At 37.3% G+C, this 25,105-nt stretch overlaps 1 protein-coding gene across 2 annotated transcripts in view; it reads left to right on the forward strand.

Moving 5' to 3' along the window:
• The window catches only part of KIAA1328, a 394,620-nt gene that overhangs the window by 255,231 nt on the left and 114,284 nt on the right, over positions 1-25,105 (forward strand). Inside the window, exon 8 of one of the 2 annotated variants that reach the window (XM_082639978.1) lies at positions 748-855. The exons of the other annotated variant lie outside the window; for it this stretch is intronic. Coding sequence (XP_082496104.1) covers positions 748-855 — 108 coding nt within the window. The remainder of the gene's footprint in view (positions 1-747; positions 856-25,105) is intronic. 2 annotated transcript variants of the gene reach the window in all.

Genomic DNA, 25,105 nt, shown 5'->3' on the forward strand with positions numbered 1-25,105 from the left:
CCATCCATGTTGTTGCACATGGCAAGATTTTATCCTTTTTATGACTGTGTAATACTCCATTATATACATATACCACATCTTCTTTATCCATTCATCTGTTGGTGGACACTAAGGTTGCTTCCATATCTTGGCTATTGTAAATAATGCTGCAGTGAACACAGGGATGCATGTATCTTTTCTGTTGAATAATTAGCGTTTTTGTTTTCTTCAGATAAATACCCAGGAGTGGAATTGCTACATCATATAATAGTTCTATTTTTAATTTATTGAGGAATCTCTGTACTTTCCATAGCGGCTACAGCAATTTACATTCCTACCAACAGTGCACGAGAATTCCCTTTTCTTCACATCCTTGTCAACACTTGTTATTTGCTGTCTTCTTGATAATGGCCATTCTGACAGGTGTGAGGTGATATCTCATTATGGTTTTGATTTTCATTTCCCTGATGATAAGTGATGTTAAAGCATCTTTTCATGTGCCTGTTGGCCATCTGTATGTCTTCTTTGAACAAATGTCTATTCAGATCGTCTGCCCATTTTTTTAACCTGGTTATTTGGTGTTTTAGTGTTGAATTGTATGCCAGTACTGTTTTGACTATAGCTTTGTAATATAGTTTGAAATCAGAGAATGTAATGCCTCCAACTTTGTTCTTCTTTCTCAAGATTTAGCTATTCAGGGTCTCTTGTGGTTCCATACAAATTTTAGTATTGTTTGGTCTATTTCTATGTCTAAATTTATATTTACAGGTTAAGAACTCAAGCTGTATTTAAGTCAAGAGAACTGGTTGCTAATAAAGACATTACTAAACCCCAAGAGCTCAGTCTGGATATGAATGAGAGTGGCTCTGGACCAAGGTAAACTTGGGTGGTCGGTGAAGGCAAAATATGTAGCACACAGATATTAAGGATATGCTTGGTATATATTTATAGCTTCATATTGGTGAATCCAGTTTTCTGATCATATGAATAAATATATTCACATTATATATTTTTGAAAAATATAGAAAAGTGTAAAGAAGAAAATAAAAATCATTCATAATCCTACCACTCAGAGACAATCCTCTGAGGCCTTTTCCCCTTTCTATCTCTTTCATAATAATAATTTCTATATCGCAATAGGGATTATGCTTATACAGAATTTTATTTTTTGCTTATTTTGGTGTATCCCAGTTTCTGATGTCCTTTTTTATGAAAACTTGATATTAATTCATTTAACAAATATTTATTGTGTGACTACTATTACTCAATATTTAATGTCTGTTATTGGATAATATAAGGTTTTACTATTATACAATAAATTATGCTTTGAGGAACATTTCTGTACATACATTTTTAACTTTACCTATTTCCTAGGAATAGATTCCTGTAAGCAGAATTACTAGCTTAAAGTACGTATAAATCCTTTTAAGATTCTTGATTCACATTGCCAAATTGCTTTTCATAAAAAGTTAAATCGGTTTACACCCCAAAAATCAATGTTTGAGAATGCTGTTTTCATGAAATATAAAGAATTTTTGGCCAGTATTTTTTCAAATATATTTTTTCTCTATTCTCTTTATCCTCTCCTTTTGGAACTCTGTTTACATGTATATTAGAGCTTTAGTTTATTGTCCCACAGATCCCTGGCTCTTTGCTAATTTTTTAAAATCTGTTTTTCTTTATTCTTCATATTGAATAGTTTCTATTGATCTATTCTCAGATTCATCAACTCTCTTCTTTTATTTCTAATCTGCCGTTAAGCCCGTACAATGATTTTTTTTAAATTTCAGATGTTGGCTTTTTTGGTTTTAGAATTTCCATTTGGATCTTTGTTATAATTTCTATTTCTCTGTTAAAATTTTCTATTTTATTCATTATAGGTGTGTTTTTTCCTTTAAAGTCCTTGTCTGCTAATTCTAACACCTGGTTCATCTTGGGGTTTGTCTCCACTAATTGACTTTTCTTTTGAGTGTTGGTCACGTTCCTCTGTTTTTTTGTATGTTTAGTAATTTTGGACTGTTTCCTGTTCATTGTAAGTAACTCTAGAATTCAGTTATATAGGTATATCTCATTTTATTATGCTTCACTTTATCATGCTTCACAAATAATTGTGGTTTTTACATATTGAAGGCTTGTGGCAACCTTGTGTCGAGCAAGTCTATTGGCACCATTTTTCCAACAGCATTTGCTCACTTTGTATCTCCGTGCTACATTTTCCTAATCCTTACAATATTTCTAACATTATTATTATTACTATCATTATTATTATATTTGTTATAGTGATCAGTGATCTTTGATTTTACTATTGCAGAAAGATTATGACTTGCTGAAAGCTCAGATGATTGTTAGCATCTTTTAGCAATAAAGTATTTTTTAATTAAGGTTTTTTTTAGACATAATGCTACTGCACATTTAATAGACTACAATATAGTGTAAACATAACTTTTATATGCCCTGGGAAACCAAACAATTTGTGTGACTCCTTTTATTGCAATATCCACTTCATTGTGGTGGTCTGGAACAAAAACTACAGCGTCTTCAAGAAGGTATGCCTGTATTTCTGTGAACAATGTTAATTTTCTGTGTGCTAGTGGACAGTTAATTTAACTGAACTCAGATTCCAAGCTCTATCTCCCTGGAGTAAGTGGCAGTGATAATCACTATTGAGTTATTTTAACTTTAATTAGGTTGCTGAGTCTGCACTGTTCATGTGTAGTTTATGTGTAGTTCGGGGTCAGCCCAAACTGGCAGGATTGTTGCATAGAATTTGAGGCTTTCCTCTTTCTCTCTCTCCACTCCAAGATTTTTCACTTTTTAGCTACTTTGGTCAGTCTAGACTCTATCCTCTGGTTCTTTAAGCCTACTTTCAGCTAAAAGCCATTAAAAAAATTGGGAACTCTTCCAGTGCCACTCTTTTCTTTTAAGTGCTAATCGTCTTACAGTTTCTGCTTGCTTTTGGCCACTTTTCAGTGTGTTCATGTTATTTTTTTCCTCTCAGAGTTTATAGTTGTTATATGTAGATTTGATCCTATAGGAGCTACTCAGCCATTATCAGAACCCAAGAATTCTTATTTTAGCACAATTTTGCCATAATTAATTTTTTAATTGTGGTAAAATACACATAACATAAAAGTTACCATCTCAACCATTTTTTAGTATAGTATTCAATAATAGTAAACATATCTACAGTGTTGTGAAACCAATCTCCAGAACTCTTTTATCCTACAAAACTGAAACTCTGTGCCCATTAATAACTACTCTTCATTTCCTCTTACCTCCAGCCCCTAGCAACCACCATTTTATTTTCTGTTTCCACACTTAGATTATTCTGGTTACCTCAAATAACTGGAATCATACAGTATTTGTCTTTTTAATAAATAAGAATAAGTTATTTTATTGAAGTATAGTTGATTTACAATGTTATGTTAGTTTCAGGTGTACAGCAAAGTGATTCAGATAGATAGATAGATATATATAGATAGATAGATAGATAGATAGATAGATAGATAGATAGATATAGATAGACAGATATTCTTTTACAAATTCTTTTCCCATGTAGATTATTACAAGATATTGAGTATAGTCCCTGTGCTATACAGTAGGTCCTTGTTGTTTATCTATTTTATATATAGTGCTGTGTATATGTTACTCTCAAATTCCTAATTTATCCATCCCTATCACCTTTCCCCTTTGGTAATCATAAGTTTCTTTTCTATGTCTGTGAGTCTATTTCTGTTTTGTGAATAAGTTCATTTGTATCATTTTTTAGATTCCACATATAAGTGATAACATAGGACATTTGTATTTCTCTGTCTGACTTACTTCGCTCAGGTCCATTCACGTTGCTGTAAATAAAAAGAATTTTATTCTTTTTTATGGCTAAGTAATATTCCATTATATACATATATATATATATGTATATGTATGTGTGTGTGTGTGTGTGTGTGTATATATATATATACACACACCACATTTTCTTTATCCATTCATCTGTCGATGGGCATTTAGGTTGCTTCCATGTCTTGGCTATTGTAAATAGTGCTGCAATGAATATTGGAGTACACCTATCTTTTCTTTCTTTCTTTTTTTTTCTGTTAATATTATTTTTATTATTTTTTAAAATTTTTATTGGAGTATAGTTGATTTACAATGTTGTGTTAGTTTCAGGTGTACAGCAAAGTGAATCAGTTATACATATATATATATATATATCCAGTCTTTTTTAAGTTCTTTTCCCATATAGGCCATTACAGACTATTGAGTAGAGTTCCCTGTGCTATACAGCAAGTCCTTATTAGTTATCTATTTTATATATAGTAATCTGTATATGTCAGTCCCAGTCTCCCAATTTATCCCTCCCCCTAACCACTGCTAACCATAAGTTTGTTTTCTACATCTGTCACTCTATTTCTCTTTTGTAGATAAGTTCATTTGTATCCTTTTTTTTAGATTCAACATATAAGGGATATCCTATGATATTTGTCTTTCTCTGTCTGACTTACTTCACTCAGTATGACAGTCTCTAAGTCATCCATGTTCCTGCAAATGGCATTATTTTGTTCTTTTTTATGACTGAGTAACATTCCATTGTATGTGTGTACCACATCTTCTTTATCCATTCCTCTGTTGATGGACATTGAAGTTGCTTCCATGTCTTGGCTGTTGTAAATAGTGCTGCAATGAGTGTTGGAGTGCATGTATCTTTTTGAATTATGGTTCTTTCTTTGTTTGTGATACCTTATTGTGTTTTTTTTAATTAATTTAATTAATTTATTTTCTTATACAGCAGGTTCTTATTAGTCATCAATTTTATACACATCAGTGTATACATGTCAATGCCAATCTTCCAACTCATCCCACCACCACCACAACCCCTCGCTTCCCCCCTTGGTGTCCATACATTTGTTCTCTACATCTGTGTCTCAATTTCTGCCCTGCAAACAGGTTCATCTGTACAATTTTTCTAGATTCCACATATATGCATTAATATACAATATTTGTTTTTCTTTTTCTGACTTACTTCACTCTGTATGACAGTCTCTAGGTTCATCTACGTCTCTACAAATGACCCAATTTTGTTCCTTTTTATGGCTGAGTAATATTCCATTGTATATGTGTACAACATCTTCTTTATCCATTCATCTGTCAATGGGCATTTAGGTTGTTTCCCTGACCTGGTTATTGTAAATAGTGATGCAATGAACATTGGGGTGCATGTGTCTTTTTGAATTATGATTTTCTCAGGGTATATGCCCAGTACTGGGATTGCTGGGTCATATGGTAATTCTCTTTTTAGTTTTTTAAGGAACCTCCATACTGTTCTCCATAGTGGCTGTATCAGTTTACATTCCCACCAACAGTGCAAGAGAGTTTCCTTGTCTCCACACCCTCTATAGCATCTGTTGTTTGTAGATTTTCTGATGATGCCCATTCTAACCGATGTGAGGTGATACATGATTGTAGTTTTGATTTGCATTTCTCTAATAATTAGTGATGTTCAACATCTTTTGATGTGCATTTTGGCCATCTATCTATATGTCTTCTTTAGAGACATGTCTATTTAGGTCTTCTGCCCATTTTTTGATTGGGTTGTTTGTAGTTTTGATATTGAGCTTTATGAGCTGTTTATATATTTTGGAGATTAATCCCTTGTTGGTCATTTGTTTGCAAATATTTTCTCCCATTCTGTAGGTTGTCTTTTCATTTTGTTTATGATTTTGTTTGCTGTGCAAAAGCTTTTAAGTTTAATTAGGTCCTGTTTGTTTATTTTTGTTTTTGTTTCCATTACTCTAGGAGACAGATCCAGAAAGATATTGCTGCGATTTATGTAAGAGAATATTCTGCCCATTTTCCTCTAATAGTTTTTTAGTATCCAGCCTTACATTTAGGTCTTTGATCCATTTTGAGTTTATTTTTGTGTATGATGTTAGAGAATGTTCTAATTTCATTCTCTTACATGTAGCTATCCAGTTTCTCCAGTACCACTTATTGAGGAGACTGTCTTTTCTCCATTGTATATTCCTTGCATCCTTTGTCATAGATTAACTGACCATAGGTGCATGGGTTTATTTCTGGGCTTTCTATCCTGTTCCATTGATCTATATTTCTGTTTTCATGCCAGTACCATACTGTTTTGATTACTGTAGCTTAGTCTGAATTCAGGGAGCCTGATTCCTGCATCTCCATTTTTCTTTCTCAAGGTTGCTTTGCTTATTCAGAGTCTTTTGTATTTCCTACAAATTGTAAAATTTTTTTGTTCTAGTTCTGTGAAAAATGCCATTAGTAATTTGATAGGGATTGCACTGAATATTAGATTACCTTGGGTAGTATAGTCATTGTGATGATATTAAGTCTTCCAACCCAAGAACATGGTATATCTTTGCATCTGTTTGTGTCATCTCTGATTTCTTTCATGAGTGTCTTATAGTTTTCAGAATACAGGTCTTTTGTTTCCTTAGGTAGGTTTATTTTTAGGTATTTTATCCTTTTTGATGCAATGGTAAATGGAATTGTTTCCTTAATTTCCCTTTCTGATCTTTCACTGTTAATGTATAGAAATACTACAGATTTCTGTTTATTAATTTTTATCCTGCAACTTTACCAAATTTATGATGAGCTCTAGCAGTTTTCGGATAATGACTTTAGGATTTTCTTTTTTTTACATATAAATTTATTTATTTTATTTTTGGCTGCATTGGGTCTTCGCTGCTGCACGCAGGCTTTCTCTAGTTGTGGTGAGTGGGGGCTACTCTTTGTTGCAGTGCAAGGGCTTCTCATCATGGTGGCTTCTCTTGTTCTGAAGCACAGGCTGTAGGTGCACGGGCTTCAGTAGTTATGGCACACAGCCTGAGTAGTTGTGGCTCGTGGGCTTTAGAGCACAGGCTCAGTAGCTGTGGTGCATGGGCTTAGTTGCTCCACGACATGTGGGATCTTCCTGGACCAGGACTTGAACCTGTGTCCCCTGCATTGGCAGGAGGATTCTTAACCACTGTGCCACCAAGGAAGCCCCAGGATTTTCTATGTATAGTATGATGTCATCTGCAAACAGTGATCATTTTATTTCTTCTTTTCCAATTTGAGTTCATTTTATTTATTTATCTTCTGTGATTGCTATGGCTAGGACTTCCAAAACTATGCTGAATAAAAGTGGTGAGAGTGGACATCCTTGTCTTTTTCCTGATCTTAGAGGAAATGCTTTCAGCTTTTCACTGTTAAGTATGATGTTAGCTGCGTGTTTGTCATGTATGGCCTTTATTATGTTGAGGTAGGTTGCCAGTATTTGTCTTTTTGTGACTTGCTATAGTTTAATTTTATAACTATTAAAATCAAGCATGTACATAGTTTTAAAAGTCAGTTGTTCAATAAGGTTTATGCAAAAATAGTGGCCTCCTCTACAACTCCTACCTACTCCAAATTTCTACTCTTTAGAGATAAAAGCTTTTACTGTTTTAGATGTGTTTTAATCTGTTTATTCTACTATTTGTATCCATTTTTTTTTCTTTTTTCCTTTTGTGGTACATGGGCCCCCCACTGCCATGGCCTCTCCCACTGCAGAGCACAGGCTCTGGACGTGCAGGCTCAGCGGCCATGGCTCATGGGCCCAGCTGCTCCGTGACATGCGGGATCCTCCCGGACCGGGGCATGAACCCATGTCCCCTGCATCAGCAGGTGGACTCCCAACCACTGTGCCACCAGGGAAGCCCCATATTTTTTAACATCAGATTTAAGTATTGACTTTCTGCTATGAAAGATGATTTAGCTCTCACAGATAACGATCTACATGCTGTCTCCCTATTTTCTCCTTTTACCCTCCCTTCCTTCTTCTCGCTCCTGCTCTCTTCCCCTTCCTCTCTCTCTCTAACATACATACTCACACACATGCTATTTCCTTTCTTCTGTCTTCTCAATATAGCTCAATATAGCTATCACAATTTGTTTACAATAAAACTATAGATAATTTCTACACAGCTGAGCCATCTACTATATAATTATTAAATTTAATTTTTATATAATAAGTTTTTTCCAGAGTTTAGAAAAGCCTTGTTTAATTTTCCATACACTCATTAATTTATTAATTCACTCAAATACTTATAAAGTTTCCCACCAAGTGCTAGCCACTTTCTAGACTTTGGGGGAATATAGCAGTAAACAAAACACCAAAGTTTCTGCCCAGAATTCTTGTGTCTTTCCATTTACAAACTCACCCAAAAAAAGTATAATTATCTGAATATATTCAGATATATCAGTTATTCTGTCATATCTCTTCATTTTTTAAAATAGATCCTCTTGGAGCCCTCCATGATTCTGCTCTAGTCTGGTTTTTCTCTAAGCTTGCTATTTAGAGATTTCATCCTGAAATTTTCCTTATCCATCATCCTGGAAATTTTCTTTAATTTTCTCGCTATCCTCCTCTTTTGCTGGATCACGTGTCCTCTTTTAGGTGTATACTTATCTTCCTGAATCATGTCCTTCAATAGCTTACTGACAAGGAGTACAGAGGCAACAAATTTTTTGAGACATCCTGCCCCTGGAAAGTGCCTTACATGTATCTTCACATTTAATGTATAGTTTAGCTGCATATAGAATTCTTGGTTGGTAATTAAGTTTCCTCAGAACAGAATGAAGGTTATGTTCCATTATCTTCTAATTTCTAGTGTTGGCATTAAGAACTTTGGTGCAGTTTGATTCTTTATCATTTTTCTGAATTTTATTTTTTTAATACACCAGGTTCTTATTAGTTATCTATTTTATCCCTCTTAGTACATATATGTCAATCCCAATCTCCCAATTCATCCCACCACCACTACCCCACCCCCCCCCTGGCTTCCCCCCTGGTGTCCATACATTTGTCCTCTACATCTGTGTCTCTCTTTCTGCCTTGCAAACCTGTACCATTTTTCTAGATTCCACATATATGCATTAATATCTGATATTTGATTTTATCTTTCTGACATGCTTCACCCTGTATGACAGTCTCTAGGTCCATCCACATCTCTACAAATAACCCAATTTCATTCCTTTTTGTGGCTGATTAATATTCCATTGTATATATGTACCACATCTTCTTTATCCATTTGTCTGTCGATGGGCATTTAGGTTGCTACCATGACCTGGCTATTGTAGATAGTGCTGCAAAGAACACTGGGGTGCATGTGTCTTTTTGAATTCTGGTTTTCTCTGGGTATATGCCCAGTACTGGGTCATATGGTAATCCTATTTTTAGGTTTTTAAGAAACGTCCATACTGTTCTCCATAGTGGCTGTATCAATTTACATTCCTACCAACAGTGCAAGAGGGTTCCCTTTTCTCCACACCATCTCCAGCATTTGTTGTTTGTAGATTTTCTGATGATGCCTATTCTAACGGATGTGAGGTGATACCTAATTGTAGTTTTGATTTGCATTTCTCTAATAATTAGTGATGTTCAGCATCTTTTTTTTTTTTTTTTTTTTTTTTTTTGCGGTACACAGGCCTCTCACTGTTGTGGCCTCTCCCGTTGCGGAGCACACACTCCGGACATGCAGGCTCAGTGGCCATGGCTCACAGGCCCAGCCGCTCCGCAGTATGTGAGATCTTCCCGGACCGGGGCACAAACCCGTGTCCCCTGCATCGGCAGGCAGACTCTCAACCACTGCTCCACCAGGGAAGCCCCTGCCCATTTTTTGACTGAGTTTTTTGTTTTCTTAATGTTGAACTGCATAAGCTGTTTATATATTTTGGAGATTAATCCCTTGTCCATTGGTTGATTTTCAGATATTTCCTCCCATTCTGAGCATTGTCTTTTCATCTTGTTTATAGTTTCCCTTGCTATGAAAAAGCTTTTAAGTTTCCTTAGGTGCCATTCATTTATTTTTGTTTTTATTTCCATTACCCTAGGAAGTGGGTCACGAAAGATCTTGCTGTGATTTATGTCAAAGAGTGTTCTTCCTATGTTTCCCTCTAAGAGTTTTATAGTGTCCAGCCTTACACTTAGGTCTTTAATCCATTTTCAGTTTATTTTTGTGTATGGTGTTAGGAAGTGTTCTAATTTCATTCTTTTATGTGTAACTGTCCAGTTTTCCCAGCACCACATATTGAAGAGACTGTCTTTTCTCCATTGTATATCCTTGCCTCCTTTGTCATAGATTAGTTGACCATAGGTGTGTGGGTTTATCTCTGGGCTTTCTATACTGTTCCATTGATCTATTTTCCTGTTTTTGTGCCAGTACCATATTGTCTTGATTACTGAAGTTAGGGAGTCTGGTTCCTCCAGCTCTGTTTTTTTTACCTCAAAATTGCTTTGGCTATTCAGGGTCTTTTATGTCTCCATACAAATTTTAAGATTTTTTGTTCTAGTTCTGTAAAAAATGGCATTGGTAATTTGAGAGGGATTGCATTGAATCTGTAGATTGCTTTGGGTAGTATAGTCATTTTTACCATATTGATTCTTCCAGTCCAAGAACGTGGTATACCTCTCCATCTGTTTGTGTCATCTCTGATTTCTTTCATCAGTGTCTTATAGTTTTCCGAGTACAGGTCTTTTACCTTCTTAGTTAGGTTAATTCCTAGGTATTTTATTCTTTTTGTTGCAGTGGTGAATGAAATTGTTTCTTTAATTTCTCTTTCTGATCTTTCATTGTTAGTGTACAGGAATGCAAGAGATTTTGTATCCTGCAACTTTACCAAATTCATTGATTAGCTCTAGTAGTTTTCTGGTGGCCTCTTTAGGATTATCTATATATGGTATCATGTCATCTGCAAACAGTGACAATTTTACTTCTTGTTTTCCAATTTCTATTCCTTTTATTTCTTTTCTTCTCTGATAGCCATGGCCAGGACTTCCAAAACTATGTTGAGTAATAGTGGCAAGAGTGGACATCTTTGTCTTGTTCCTAATCTTAGAGGAAATTCTTTCAGTTTTCACCATTGAGAATGATGTTTGCTGTGGGTTTTTTGTATATGGCCTTTATTATGTTGAGATAGTTTCCCTCTGTGCCCACTCTCTGGAGAGTTTTTATCATAAATCAGTGTTGAATTGTGTCCAAAGCCTTTGCTGCATCTATTGAGATGATCATATGGTTTTTCTTCTTCGATTTGTTAATGTGGTGTATCATATTGATTGATTTGCATATATTGAAGAATCCTTGCATCCCTGGGATAAATCCCACTTGATCATGGTGTATCATCCTTTTAATATGTTGTTGGATTCTGTTTGCTAGTATTTTGCTGAGGATTTTTGCATCTATATTCATCAGTGATATTGGTCTGTAGTTTTCTTTTTTTGTAGTATCTTTGTCTCGTTTTGATATCAGGGTGATAGTGGCCTCATAGAATGAGTTTGGGAGTGTTCATCCCTCTGCAATTTTTTGGAAGAGTTTGAGAGGGATGGATGTTAGCTCTTCTCTAAATGTTTGGTAGAATTCGCCTGTGAAGCCATCTGGTCCTGGACTTTTGTTTGTTGGGAGGTTTTTAATCACAGTCTCAATTTCGTTACTTGTGATTGGTCTGTTCATATTTTCTATTTCTTCCTGGTTCAGCCTTGGAAGGTTATACCTTTGTAAGAATTTGTCCATTTCTTCCAGGTTGTCCATTTTATTGTCATAGAGTTGCTTGTAGTAGTCTCTTAGGATGCTTTATATTTCTGTGGTGTCCATTGCAACTTCTCCTTTTTCGTTTCTAATTTTATTGATTTGAGTCCTCTCCCTCTTTTTCTTGATGAGTCTGGCTAAAGGTGTATCAGTTTTGTTTATCTTCTCAAAGAACCAGCTTTTAGTTTTATTGATCTTTGCTATTATTTTCTTTGTTTCTAATTCATTTATTTCTGCTCTGATCTTTATGATTTCTTTCCTTCTACTAACTTTGGGTTTTGTTTGTTTTTCTTTCTCTAGTTCCTTTAGGTGTAAGGTTAGATTGTTTATTTGAGATTTTTCTTGTTTCTTGAGGTAGGATTGTATTGCTATAAACTTCCCTCTTAGAACTACTTTTACTGCATCCCATAGGTTTTGGATCGTCATGTTTTCATTGTCATTTGTCTCTAGGTATTTTTTGATTTCCTCTTTGATTTCTTCAGTGATCTAGGTTATTGTTTAGCCTCCAATGTGTTTGTGTTTTTCATGTTCTTTTCCGTGTAATTTATTCTAATCTAATAGCATTGTGGTCAAAAAAGATGCTTGATATGATTTCAGTTTTCTTAAATTTACCAAGGCTTGATTTGTGACCCAAGATGTGACCTTTCATGGAGAATGTTCCTTGTGCACTTGAGAAGAAAGTGTAATCTGCTGTTTTAGGATGGAATGTCCTATAAATATCAATTATATCTCTCTGGTCTATTGCATCATTTAAAGCTTGTGTTTCCTGATTATTAATTTTCTGTCTGGATGATCTGTCCATTGGTGTAAGTGAGGTGTTAAAGTCCCCCACTATTATTGTGCTACTGTCGATTTCCTCTTTTATAGCTGTTAGCATTTGCCTTATGTATTGTGGTGCTCCTATGTTGGGTGCATATATATTTAGAATTGTTATATCTTCTTCTTGGTTTGATCTCTTGATCATTATGTAGTGTCCTTCCTTGTCTCTTGTAACTTTTTTTATTTTAAGGTCTATTTTATCTGATATGATTATTGCTACTCCAGCTTACTTTTGATTTCCATTTGCATGGAATATCTTTTTCCATCCCCTCACTTTCAGTCTGTATGTGTCCCTAGGTCTGAAGTGGGTCTCTTGTAGACAGCATATATGTGGGTCTTGTTTTTATATCCATTCAGACAGCCTGTGTCTTTCGGTTGGAGCATTTAATCCATTCACATTTAAGGTAATTATTGATATGTATGTTCCTATTACCATTATCTTAATTGTTTTTGGTTTGTTTTTGTAGGCCCTTTTCTTCTCTTGTGTTTCCCACTTAGAGAAGTTCCTTTAGCATTTGTCATAAAGCTGGTTTGGTGATGCTGAATTCTCTTAGCTTTTGCTTGTCTGTATAGCTCTTGATTTCTCCGTTGAATCTGAATCAGATCCTTGCCAGGTAGAGTAATTTTGGTTGTAGGTTATTCCCGTTCATCACTTTAAATATATTGTGCCATTCCCTTCTAGCTTGTAGAGTTTCTGTTGAAAAATCAGCTATTAACCTTATGGGAGTTCCCTTTTATGTTATTTGTCGTTTTTCCCTTGTTGTTTTTAATAATTTTTCTTTGTCTTTATTTTTTTTTCAGTTTGATTACTGTGTGTCTTGCTGTGCTTCTCCTTGGGTTTATCCTGTATGGGGCTCTCTGTGTTTCCTGGACTTGGCTGGCTATTTCCCTTCCCATGTTAGGGAAGTTTTCAACTATAATCTCTTCAAATATTTTCTCAGGTCCTTTCTCTCTCTCTTCTCCTTCTGGGACCTCTATAATGTGAATGTTGGTGCATTTAATGTTGTCCCAGAGGCCTCTTAAGTTGTCTTCATTTCTTTCCATTCTTTTTTCTTTATTCTCTTCTGCAGCAGTGAATTCCACCATTCTGTCTTCCGGGTCACTTATCCGTTCTTTTGCCTCAGTTATTCTGCTATTAATTCTTTCTAGTGTATTTTTCATTTCAGTTATTGTATTGTTCATCTGTGTTTGTTTGCTCTTTTATTCTTCTAGATGTTTGCTCTTTAATTCTTCTCGTTTTTTTTTTTTTTTTTTTTTTTTTTTTGCGGTACATGGGCCTCTCACTGTTGTGGCCTCTCCCATTGCGGAGCACAGGCTCTCGACTCACAGGCTCAGCAGGCATGGCTCATGGGCCCAGCCGCTCTGCGGCATGTGGGATCCTCGTGGACCGGGCACGAACCCATGTCCCCTGCATCGGCAGGCAGACTCTCAAGCACTGCGCCAACAAGGAAGCCCTCTTCTAGATCTTTGCTAAACATTTCTTACATCTCGATCTTTTCCTCCATTCCTTTTCCGAGGTCCTAGATCATCTTCACTATCATTATTCTGAATTCTTTTTCTAGACGGTTGCCTATCTCCACTTCATTTAGTTGTTTTTCTGGGGTTTTATCTTGTTCCTTCATCTGGTACATAGCCCTCTGTCTTTTCATCTTGTCTATCTTTCTGTGAATGTGGTTTTTGTTTCACAGGCTGCAGGATTGTAGTTCTTGCTTCTGCTGTCTGCCCTCTGGTGGATGAGACTATCTAAGAGCCTTGTGCAATCTTCCTGATGGGAGGGACTGGTGGGTAGAGCTGACTGTTTCTCTGTTGGGAAGAGCTCAATAAAACTTTAATCCACTTGTCTGGTGATGGGTGGGGCTGAGTTCCCTCCCTGTTGGTTGTTTGGGCTAAGGCGACCCAGCAGGCTTCGGGCTCTTTGGTGGGCCTAATGGTGGACTCTAGGAGGGCTCATGCCAAGGAGTAGTTCCCAGAACTTCTGCTGCCAGTGTCCTTGTCCTTGCGGTGATCCACAGACACCCCCAGCCTCTGTAGGAGACCCTCCAACACTAGCAGGTAGGTCTGGTTCAGTCTCCTATGGCATGACTGCTCTTTTCCCCGGGTCCTGATGGGCACACTACTTTGTGTGTGTCCTCCAAGAGTGGAGTCTCTGTTTCCCCAGTCCTATTGAAGTCCTGCAATCAAATCCCTCTAGCCTTCAATGTGTGATTCTCTGGGAATTCCCCCTTCCATTGCCGGAGCCCCAGGTTGGGATGCCTAACGTGGGGCTCAGAACCTTCACTCCAGTGGGTGGGCTTCTGTGGTATAATTGTTCTCCAGTTTGTGAGTCACCCACCCAGAGGTTATGGGATTTGCGTTTTTTGTGACTGTGCCCGTCCTACCTTTGTCTTTGGATATGGGGTATCTTTATTGGTGAGTTCCAGTGTTTTCCTGTCGATGATTGTTCAGCAGTTAGTTGTGATTCCGGTGCTCTCACAAGAGGGAGTTCGTTATCTATTTTATGTGACCCATTTTCCATGGACACTATAAGAATCTTATCTTTCTCTGCATTGTTTGTAAAATTATTGCCAGTGTGCATCAATTGGGCCTTTTTTCGTTCATTACACTATTAACCAGATGTTGAAACTCTCGTTTTCTTATTTTTTCTCTTATCCTTCATATCTGTCTTTTTCCCTACTTTCCAGAAGACTTCCTGAACTTTATTTTTTTAACCCTTCTGTTAAATTTTTTACTGCTATAATTTCCAAGAACATTTTATTCTGTAAATTAAAAAATATGAGAACCCATGCTTATTGCAATATTTTTTCTTATCTCTGAGTGTATTAATAACAGTTTTTAAAGTTTCTATTTTTTTACAGTTGTTGTCTATTTTCACCAAGTTCAAGTTTCCTTTTTCCACAGATGTCTGATGATCTATTTATATTTGCAAACAAAATGGTGAAAAGCTATTGAAAGTTCTCAGTATATATAAGCAGGGCTTGTCAACTGATAGACTTCACTGTGGGGTGATTATGTAGGGACCCTGGGACTCCCCTGCCTGTTAGTATTGGTGGGTCTTTTCTGTTAGGTGATCAATTTTCCTAGGCATAAACCTTCTGTCTGGTTGGGAAGAAAGAATGGGAACATTATATAAGCTTGGCTGCTAATGTAGGGAGCTCAGTGGAGGAAGAGGAATGAGACCCATCGCTCATTATGTAGGCTTTTACTTAATACCCCTTTTAACTCTGTGGTATTTCTGCCCTCAACTGTATTTTAGACCCCTAAGACCAGAGTCAGTCTGATTCAACCACTCTAGGGAAATAAGCCTCCAATCTTACAAGATGGAAAGAGATAGCTGACTGGCTCTGGAGATAGAGGAGGGTATCTTGGATTTTTACTGCTATACATACTTCCAGCCAGCCATGCTTTCATTCCCATGTGCAGCCCTACTTGGTTCCTTCAATCTCTGAGCCTGTCAGGAGTTCTCTAGCATGTTTCAGCTTAACACCCTCCTCCATTTCAGCCAGCCAATATTTCAGTTTTGATTTTTCGGGTTGGTTAATTGAATTTGAACTTATATGTCTTATTTCCAGGCTTTTTAAATTTTGCAACATCTCTTGTTTGTTGTTCTTTCCTCTTTATTTTTCTGCAACCACATTGTTTTATGTCTTTTTTTATCCTTTTACAATTATTTGAGAGGTGTCATAAAAGAATAGTGGTTTGTTTTCAATCAACCATGTAAATTGGCTCTCCAATGTTGATTTGTATAATTAAGCAATATTTGGGAGTTTAATAGGTACCAAAATGCAATCTTACTGTAATTTGCAATTATTCAATATTCAGTTAAGCTAAATGTTTTTCTATGTATTTATTAACGCTTTGTGTTTCTTTGTAGAATTTTTATTTCCTGACTATATCCACATTTTCTATGTATGGGTATTATATTCCTTCTTTAGCTGATGTGTAAGAACTTTTTATTATATATGTTTTTTTTATTATATATGTTTTTAACTTAAAATAATTTCTTACTTATTCTTAGTGCTACTTATGTTTACCTATATCTTCATATATTTAGTTGCTTGCTTATGGTAGGAAAAATATATAAAATGCTGGTAAACCAAAAGAAAATAAAGCATACCCATAATATCATCTAGAGGTAATCTTAGGTTGTAACTTCTAGGTCTTATTTTTTTATGAACATGTGATGTATGTTTATATTATACATCTTGTCTTATAATTCACCTTATTTTTAATTAAACTTTTTCTAAATTTCAAAAGAAAAACACTTGTAAAAAGTAAAACATCCAAAGACACATTAAGAAAAGATCAGTCATCTTTCATTCACTATCCTGTTTTGGTGGAATTATTGTTAGCACCCTGACATTTATCTTTCTATACTTTTTTAATGCTTACATGTATATAAACATCTACATACATTTGAGATCAAACTGAACACATTACTTGTTAATCTTTTTTTATTCCACTTAATGGTGCTTTAATGGTCATTTGTCAGGTTCTTATATGTAGACCTGTGGTAAGCAGAATGATTGTCCCTCCGAGACATCGGTGTTCTAATCCCTGGAACTTCTGACTATGTTACCTTATGTGGCTAAGGGACTTTGCAGTTATGATCAAGGGAACAGACCTTGAGAGAGGGAGATTATCCTGGGTTATCTGTATTGGCTCAGTCTAATCACTTGAGTTCTGAAAAATGAAGAACCTTCCCTTGCTGTGTCAGAGAGATAAGATAAAGGAGGAGGAGAGATTTGAAGCAGAGAATGCCTCAACCTGCCTTTGCTGGCTCTGAAGATGGAGGAAGGATATATGACCACCCAAGGGATATAAGTAGCTTCTAGAAGTTTGGAACAGTCCTCATTTATTTATTATTATTATTATAATAATCCATGCTAACTTTCTTTTCCAAAAGGTTATAGCAATTCATACTTACACTTGCAATTTATGAAAGTTTTTATTGCTGTTAGTCAGGTAGATGTATTAAATGCTTTAGAAACTAGTGCTCCAATCTAAGAGATGGACATGCTTTAAACTTTAGTGCATCTGGGCATGCATGTCCTACATTCAAATAATTATGACAAAAATAAGGTAAGACTATGCACTGCTTCCAAAAGAAGTCTTCCCTAATATGTCTTCGATAAGATCATAGATCTTTTAAAATCTTAATATATAGTATAAGGATTTGAAGAAACTCTGGCAACTGTTTCTGAAATCTGACAGTCATTGGGAAGCCAAGAATTGTCACTCAGCAGCCCTTAAATTATTTAATCTAATGTGAGATTAAAAGAAGTATAGACAATGAGTTCATTTGTCTTCTTGATTCATTTGGCTATGGAAATGATAGCCAAACCCAAGAAAGAGGTAGAGATGAGTCCAGGGAGAATAGTGTACAGCCTTGAGCAGGCTTTGTAGAATTATTTAAATGAAAATGTCTGCTGACTTTAAAAAATGTAATCAAGAATTGTTATGGGAAGTGACCTTTTTTCTACCTTACAGGCTCTTTGATTTTGCCAGTAGAACTCCCTAGATAAAATTTAATTTTAAGCTGAATTTTCTTTATTTGGAAATTTAAATTATCTCAGTATTAAAAATGCTCTGTGTATTTAAAATATTAAATTACTCAAGTGAGGCATTAAGAATTTGCAACTAAAATAAATGAGATAATGAGGAAATGAAAAACATATTTTTTATAATTAACAGCTCATTTTGAGTTAATTATATACAATTACCAAAATCTAATTGCAATTTATTTTCTATTATCTGTGGGAAGAATCACAGTCAAGGGAGCTTACATTGCTGCTTTCCTGCATTAATGCTATAGAATGAGAATAAATAATATGTGAGGCCTTAATGACAAATATGAGCAAATAGTAGAGCACAGCTGAGCCAAACCATTGGAAGGTAACTATCACATGAAAGATGGTAATGACTTAAAAAGTCACGAGCAAGTCTGATTGCTTATAGGTTCTCTGGTTTGTTTTGTAGTTTGCTTGATGTTTGTTTGTCAGCAATGCAAAGATGACCCTTATAAACTAACATTAGTTTTGTAAATTTGCAGATTTCTAAATATATGACCATTTTTGTATTTTCATATAATAATGAGCAATTCAACAAAAAGTTTATTAAACACCTATTATTTTTAAAAATCTGGCTTGCTAAGTACTGTAGGAAATATAAGAAGCCCCTAACAGTAGAGTAAGGCAAATATACAAATATTTATCATCTATAAAGAATAGAAGAGCTATGAAAGAAATACAAAGAAATTAAGAAAAAGGTTTTTCTAAGAGGTAATATTTAAGATAAGTCCTAAAATATAGGGTAGAATTTTGATAGGCTATGGGATATATATGGGGGTGTGTGTGTGTGTGTGTGTGTGTGTTTCTGATGGGAGAAGACATGGAAGCAGTCTGAGTAAAGGAAGGAAATCACACAATGAGGCACAGAAGTTAGTATGCTTTAGTATGACCAGAAGAGTTAGGGAAAATGAAACCAAAGATTACATTAGTAAATTAGATTCGATTATGAAAGGGTTTAACTCTCAGGCCAAAGATTATGGACCTGTGTGACTGGAATAATAAAAAACTAAGAAAAAAGAACTGATTTTGTGATGAAGAAGATTAAGTTGATTTTAAAGACCATTGGAATAAGAATCAAGAATTCTAGGTTTTAGTCTTTCTAATAATTAGCCGTGTGGCTTTAAAAATAATGCTGTGTGCCTCAATCTTCTTGCCTTTTAAATGAGAGTTAAACTGGATTTTACTAAGAGTTTCTTCCATCTCTAACAGTTCATGATTATTAAACAGTTTCCAGCAAAGCTATCTTTGCCTCGGGAGGAGGGGGAGGAGGAAGGGCAGGAGTGGGGGAGGATATAAGTAGAAATTTGAATCTAAATTTCCTAAAAGAAATTGAATTTAAAGATTTAAATTTGGGAGTCATCTGCATTGATGTTGCACCTGTGAGAAAAGATGCTAATTTCTGGGGAAGAGTTTAGAGAAATGTAAACAGAACCTTAGAAAATGCCTACATGTGGGAATCTGAAAGAAGAGTGACAATGTGAAAAGTTGACAAAGAAGCAGCCTGGGGCAGTGTCATGGAAACAAAGGAGAAAAGGCAGAAATGGTACTTTGGAAAGAAATTTGGTTGAGGGAGTATAATTTTAAGGATAGGAATGACCTAAACTTTTTTTTTTTTTTTTTTTTCCTGTACGCGGGCCTCTCACTGTTGTGGCCTCTCCTGTTGCGGAGGACAGGCTCCGGACGCGCAGACTCAGCGGCCATGGCCCACGGGCCCAGCCACTCCGCGGCATATGGGATCCTCCCAGACCGGGCCATGAACCCGCGTCCCCTGCATCGTCAGGTGGACTCTAAGCCACTGCGCCACCAGGGAAGCCCTGACCTAAACATTTTTATGATCTTGGGGAAGTGGCTAGTTAAGGAAGAGATTACAGAAATTCCATAATTAATGGAGTGTAGTCCTAGAAAAGGTAGGGGGATCAATTCAAATCACTTGTCAATTTCTCAATTATTTGTGCTGGCTTCTCTTCCTCTGCTCCTACTTGGACCCATACCTTCTTTGTATTTTCTACACATTCTCCCTACGTAGACCCTTGACTCTGAATATCAGCCATATGCTGATAATTCCCAAATTTATCTCTACAGGCCTGACCTTTCCTCAAAGCATTAAACCCACAGATCTTGTCCACACAACTTCCACTAGACTCTCACAGATAGACATCTCACAGATCACAAAGCCTAAAACAAATCTTGTGGCCTTTTTCCACCACCCACTCCACATTCACCCCATCCCAGACTTCGCCATCTCAAGAATTAATATTAGTTGCTCAAGTCAAAAAATGTTCTTGATTTCTCTCCTTCCTTCCTTCTCCCCTCCAATCTATAAGCACATTCTTATGTTTCTATTCTACCTCCAAAATATATGCACTCCTCCCACCACAGTCCAAGCCTGGACTTCTGCAGAGGTTTCCTAAGTAGTCCACTTTATTTATTTCTGTTCTTACCACCCCTACAATCCATTTTCCACAGCAGCTGGAGAAATCATTCAAAAATAGCAATCTACTTTCTTGCCTTAAACTCTTCAAAGCCCTCAGTGCACATAGAATAAAATCTGAACTCCTTGGCTGGCTTAGAATGCTCATGATCTGGCTTCTGCTTATCTCATCTCATACCACTCTCTGTCTTAAACACTTAGTCATCCCTACACCCATTTTACTTAAAATTCAAACTTCCTACCATGGCCTTTAGGGCCCTTTATGCTCTACTATCTTGACTTTGCACTTTCTTCCTTGCATCCTGTGTTCCAACCATTGGCCTTGGTCTTCTTTCAGTTTCTAGTGCGTGCTGCATCATATGTATAGCTGCCTTTAACACTCTTAACCCTGTTCTTCCTTCTATTAACCTATTTAGGTGAGAGCTTAAATATCATCTCCTGAGAGGGTGTTTTCCTGATCACCCTATGTAAAAAGCGTGTCTCCCATTGCTCCCTGTTTCAGTACTCTGAAGTCCCGCACACCAACACCCAACTTTAAGCTTCATGAGTGCATAGATCACAATATGTGTTACAGATGATATATCTTCTACATGTTATGCAGATTGTATCTTCAGCATATAGTAGGTGCTTATAAAATATTTGTGGAATGGGTTTTTTTAAAGATCCCAATCTTCTCAGTAAAGTAAGAAGGGAGATCATCTACTAAAAATGGTGACAGTAAGGATAGCATCTGGTAGGAGGATGCTTGGAATAGCCTCAAAAGAAGGTATAGGAAGAAGTCATCAAAAGATGATGAATAAGAAGTATTACATCTATAATGCAGAAATTCCCTCGAATTTCTGATTTATCTGATAAGATAAACTACCCCAAATAGGCAACTCTCAGAAAAGTAAACCTCAAATAGCCAATACATATATAAAATCTTCTCACAACTAATATTGGAAAAATTAAAATTAAAAACAGCAAAAGTAAAATTTTAAGATCAATTTAAACTGATTTTAAATCAATAAATTGGCAAAACTGAAAAGTTTAATAATATCAAGTGTTAACAAGGCTGTGAGGAAACAGATCCTTTGATACACTGCTGGTAGGAATGCAAATTGCTAGAGCCACTTTGGTGGTCAATTTGGCAATATCATTTTACAATTATTTTTGGCATAGCAACTCCCCTTCTGATTATCTTCCCCTACCTTCTAACTTCTCTTCATTTCTTTGCTCTTTGTAACTCATAGATAACCTTTTGGCCTAAAGAATTGCTCATGCAAAAAGAGAACATTTCTCTCTCTCAAAATTCTTTAACAACATGTCTGACTAACGTGGGTGGGGATCACTGCTGTCTACCTTAGACACATTAGACATCATCAGTAAAACTGTAAAATAGGGCTCAGAGACATTGCAGCATAAAGCATAACTAAAGTAAAATGAGAAAAAATTGTCCTATTGAATATTACATAGCTTTGATAATAGAGAAGTTTTCAGGGATTAGACTGTGATCTTCCTATCTTCTCTCATTTTTTGTGAGCTATAATATAAAAATCTGTTTCCTCTTCAGTACTTTCTTCTAGACCAACATTTTAATCTTTTTAAATCCTTCACCTTTTTGATAAATATAAAAATCATCACTTAAGAGGACTTCCGGGTAAGATGGCGGAAGAGTAAGACGCGGAGATCACCTTCCTCCCCACGGATACACCAGAAATACAGCTACACGTGGAACAACTCCTACAGAACACCTACTGAACGCTGGCAGAAGACCCCAGACCTCCCAAAAGGCAAGAAACTCCCCACATACCTGGGTAGGGCAAAGCGGAGAGATCCGCACACAGAGGATCGGTGCCGAGCAGCACTCACCAGCCCGAGAGGCTTGTCTGCTCGCCCGCCGGGGCACGCAGCGCTGGAAGCTGAGGCTCGGGCTTCGGTCAGAGCGCAGGGAGAGGACTGGGGCTGGTGGCGAGAACTCAGCCTGAAGGGGGCTAATGTGCCACAGCTAGCCGGGAGGGAGTCCGGGAAAACTCTGGAGCTGCCGAAGAGGCAAGAGACTTTTTCTTCCCTCTTGGTTTCCTGGTGCGCGAGGAGAGGGGATTAAGAGCGCTGCTTAAAGGGGCTCCACGGATGGGCGCGAGTCGCGACTGAAAGCGCGGAGCCCAGTGACAGGCGTGGGACGCTGGGGCTGCTGCTGCCGCCGCCAAGAAGCCTGTGTGCGAGCGCAGGTCACTGCCCACACCGCCCTTCCGGGAGCCTGTGCAGCCCGCCACTGCCGGGGTCCCGGGATCCAGGGGCGGCTTCCCTGGGAGAACGCACGGCGCGCCTCGGGCTGGTGCAACGTCACGCCGACCTCTGCCGCTGCAGGCTCGCCCCGCACTCCCTGCCCCTCCCTCCCTCCCGGCCTGAGTGAGCCAGAGTCCCCGAAGAGGCTGCTCCTTTAACCCTGTCCTATCTGAGCGAAGAACAGACGCCCTCCGGCGACCTACACGCAGAGGCGGGGCCAAATCCAAAGCTGAGACCTAGGAGCTGTGAGAACAAAGAAGAGAAAGGGAAACCTCTCCCAGCAGCCTCAGAAGCAGCGGATTAAAGCTCCACAATCAACTTGATGTACCCTGCATCTGTGGAATACATGAATAGACAACACATCATCCCAAATTGAGGAGCCCGGAGTCAGTGCTGTGCCTCTGAGGTGGGAGAGCCAACTTCAGGACACTGGTCCACAAGAGACCTCCCAGCTCCACATAATATCAAACGGCGAAAATCTTCCAGAGATCTCCATCTCAACACCAGCACCCAGCTTCACTCAACGACCAGCAGGCTACAGTGCTGGACACCCTAAGCCAAACAACTAGCAAGACAGGAACACAACGCCACCCATTAGCAGAGAGGTGGCCTAAAATCATAAAAAGTCCACAGACACCCCAAAACACACCACCAGACGTGGACCTGCCCACCAGAAAGACAAGATCCAGCCTCATCCACCAGAACACAGGCACTAGTCCCCTCCACTAGGAAGCCTACACAACCCACTAAACCAACCTTAGCCACTGGGGACAGACACCAAAAACAACAGGAACTACGAACCTGCAGCCTGCAAAAAGGAGACCCCAAACACAGTAACATAAGCAAAATGAGAAGACAGAAAAACACACAGCAGGAGAAGGAGCAAGATAAAAACCCACCAGACCTAACAAATGAAGAGGTAATAGGCACTCTACCTGAAAAAGAATTCAGAATAATGATGGTAAAGATGATCCAAGATTCTATTTCCCAGATACAAAATCTTGGAAATAGAATAGACAAAATGCAAGAAACAGTTAACAAGGACCTAGAAGAACTAAAGATGAATCAAGCATCGATTAAAAACACAATACATGAAATAAAAAATACTCTAGATGGGATCAATAGCAGAATAACTGAGGCAGAAGAACGGATAAGTGAGGTGGAAGATAAAATAGTGGAAATAACTGCTGCAGAGCAAAATAAAGAAAAAAGAATGAAAAGAACAGAGGACAGTCTCAGAGACCTCTGGGACAACATTAAACGCACCAACATTCGAATTATAGGGGTTCCAGAAGAAGAAGAGAAAAAGAAAGGGACTGAGAAAATATTTGAAGAGATTATAGTTGAAAACTTCCCTAATATGGGAAAGGAAATAGTTAATCAAGTCCAGGACGCACAGAGAGTCCCATACAGAATAAATCCAAGGAGAAATACGCCAAGACACATATTAATCAAACTGTCAAAAATTAAACACAAAGAAATCATATTAAAAGCAGCAAGGCAAAAACAACAAATAACACACAAGGGAATCCCCATCAGAATAACAGCTGATCTCTCAGCAGAAACTCTACAAGCCAGAAGGGAGTGGCAGGACATACTTAAAGTGATGAAGGAGAAAAACCTGCAACCAAGATTACTCTACCCAGCAAGGATCTCATTCAGATTTGATGGAGAAATTAAAACGTTTACAGACAAGCAAAAGCTGAGAGAGTTCAGCACCACCAAACCAGCTTTACAACAAATGCTAAAGGAACTTATCTAGGCAAGAAACACAACAGAAGTAAAAGACCTACAATAATGAACCCAAAACAATTAAGAAAATGGGAATAGGAACATACATATCGATAATTACCTTAAATGTAAATGGACTAAATGCTCCCACCAAAAGACACAGAGTGGCTGAATGGATACAAAAACAAGACCCATCTATATGCTGTCTACAAGAGACCCACTTCAGACCTAGAGACACATACAGACTGAAAGTAAGGGGATGGAAAAAGATATTCCATGCAAATGGAAACCAAAAGAAAGCTGGAGTAGCAATTCTCATATCAGACAAAATAGACTTTAAAATAAGGACTACTAGAAGAGACAAAGAAGGACACTACATAATGATCAAGGGATCGATCCAAGAAGAAGATATAACAATTGTAAATATTTATGCACCCAACATAGGAGCACCTCAATACATAAGGCAAATACTAACAGCCATAAAAGGAGAAATCGACAGTAACACACTCATAGTAGGGGACTTTAACACCCCACTTTCACCAATGGACAGATCATCCAAAATGAAAATAAATAAGGAAACACAAGCTTTAAATGATGCATTAAACAAGATGGACTTAATTGATATTTATAGGACATTCCATCCAAAAACAACAGAATACACATTTTTCTCAAGTGCTCATGGAACATTCTCCAGGATAGATCATATCTTGGGTCACAAATCAAGCCTTGGTAAATTTAAGAAA

Source organism: Mesoplodon mirus (assembly GCF_964341445.2).
Source record: "Mesoplodon mirus genome assembly, chromosome: 13".
NCBI classification, from domain to species: domain Eukaryota; kingdom Metazoa; phylum Chordata; class Mammalia; order Artiodactyla; family Ziphiidae; genus Mesoplodon; species Mesoplodon mirus.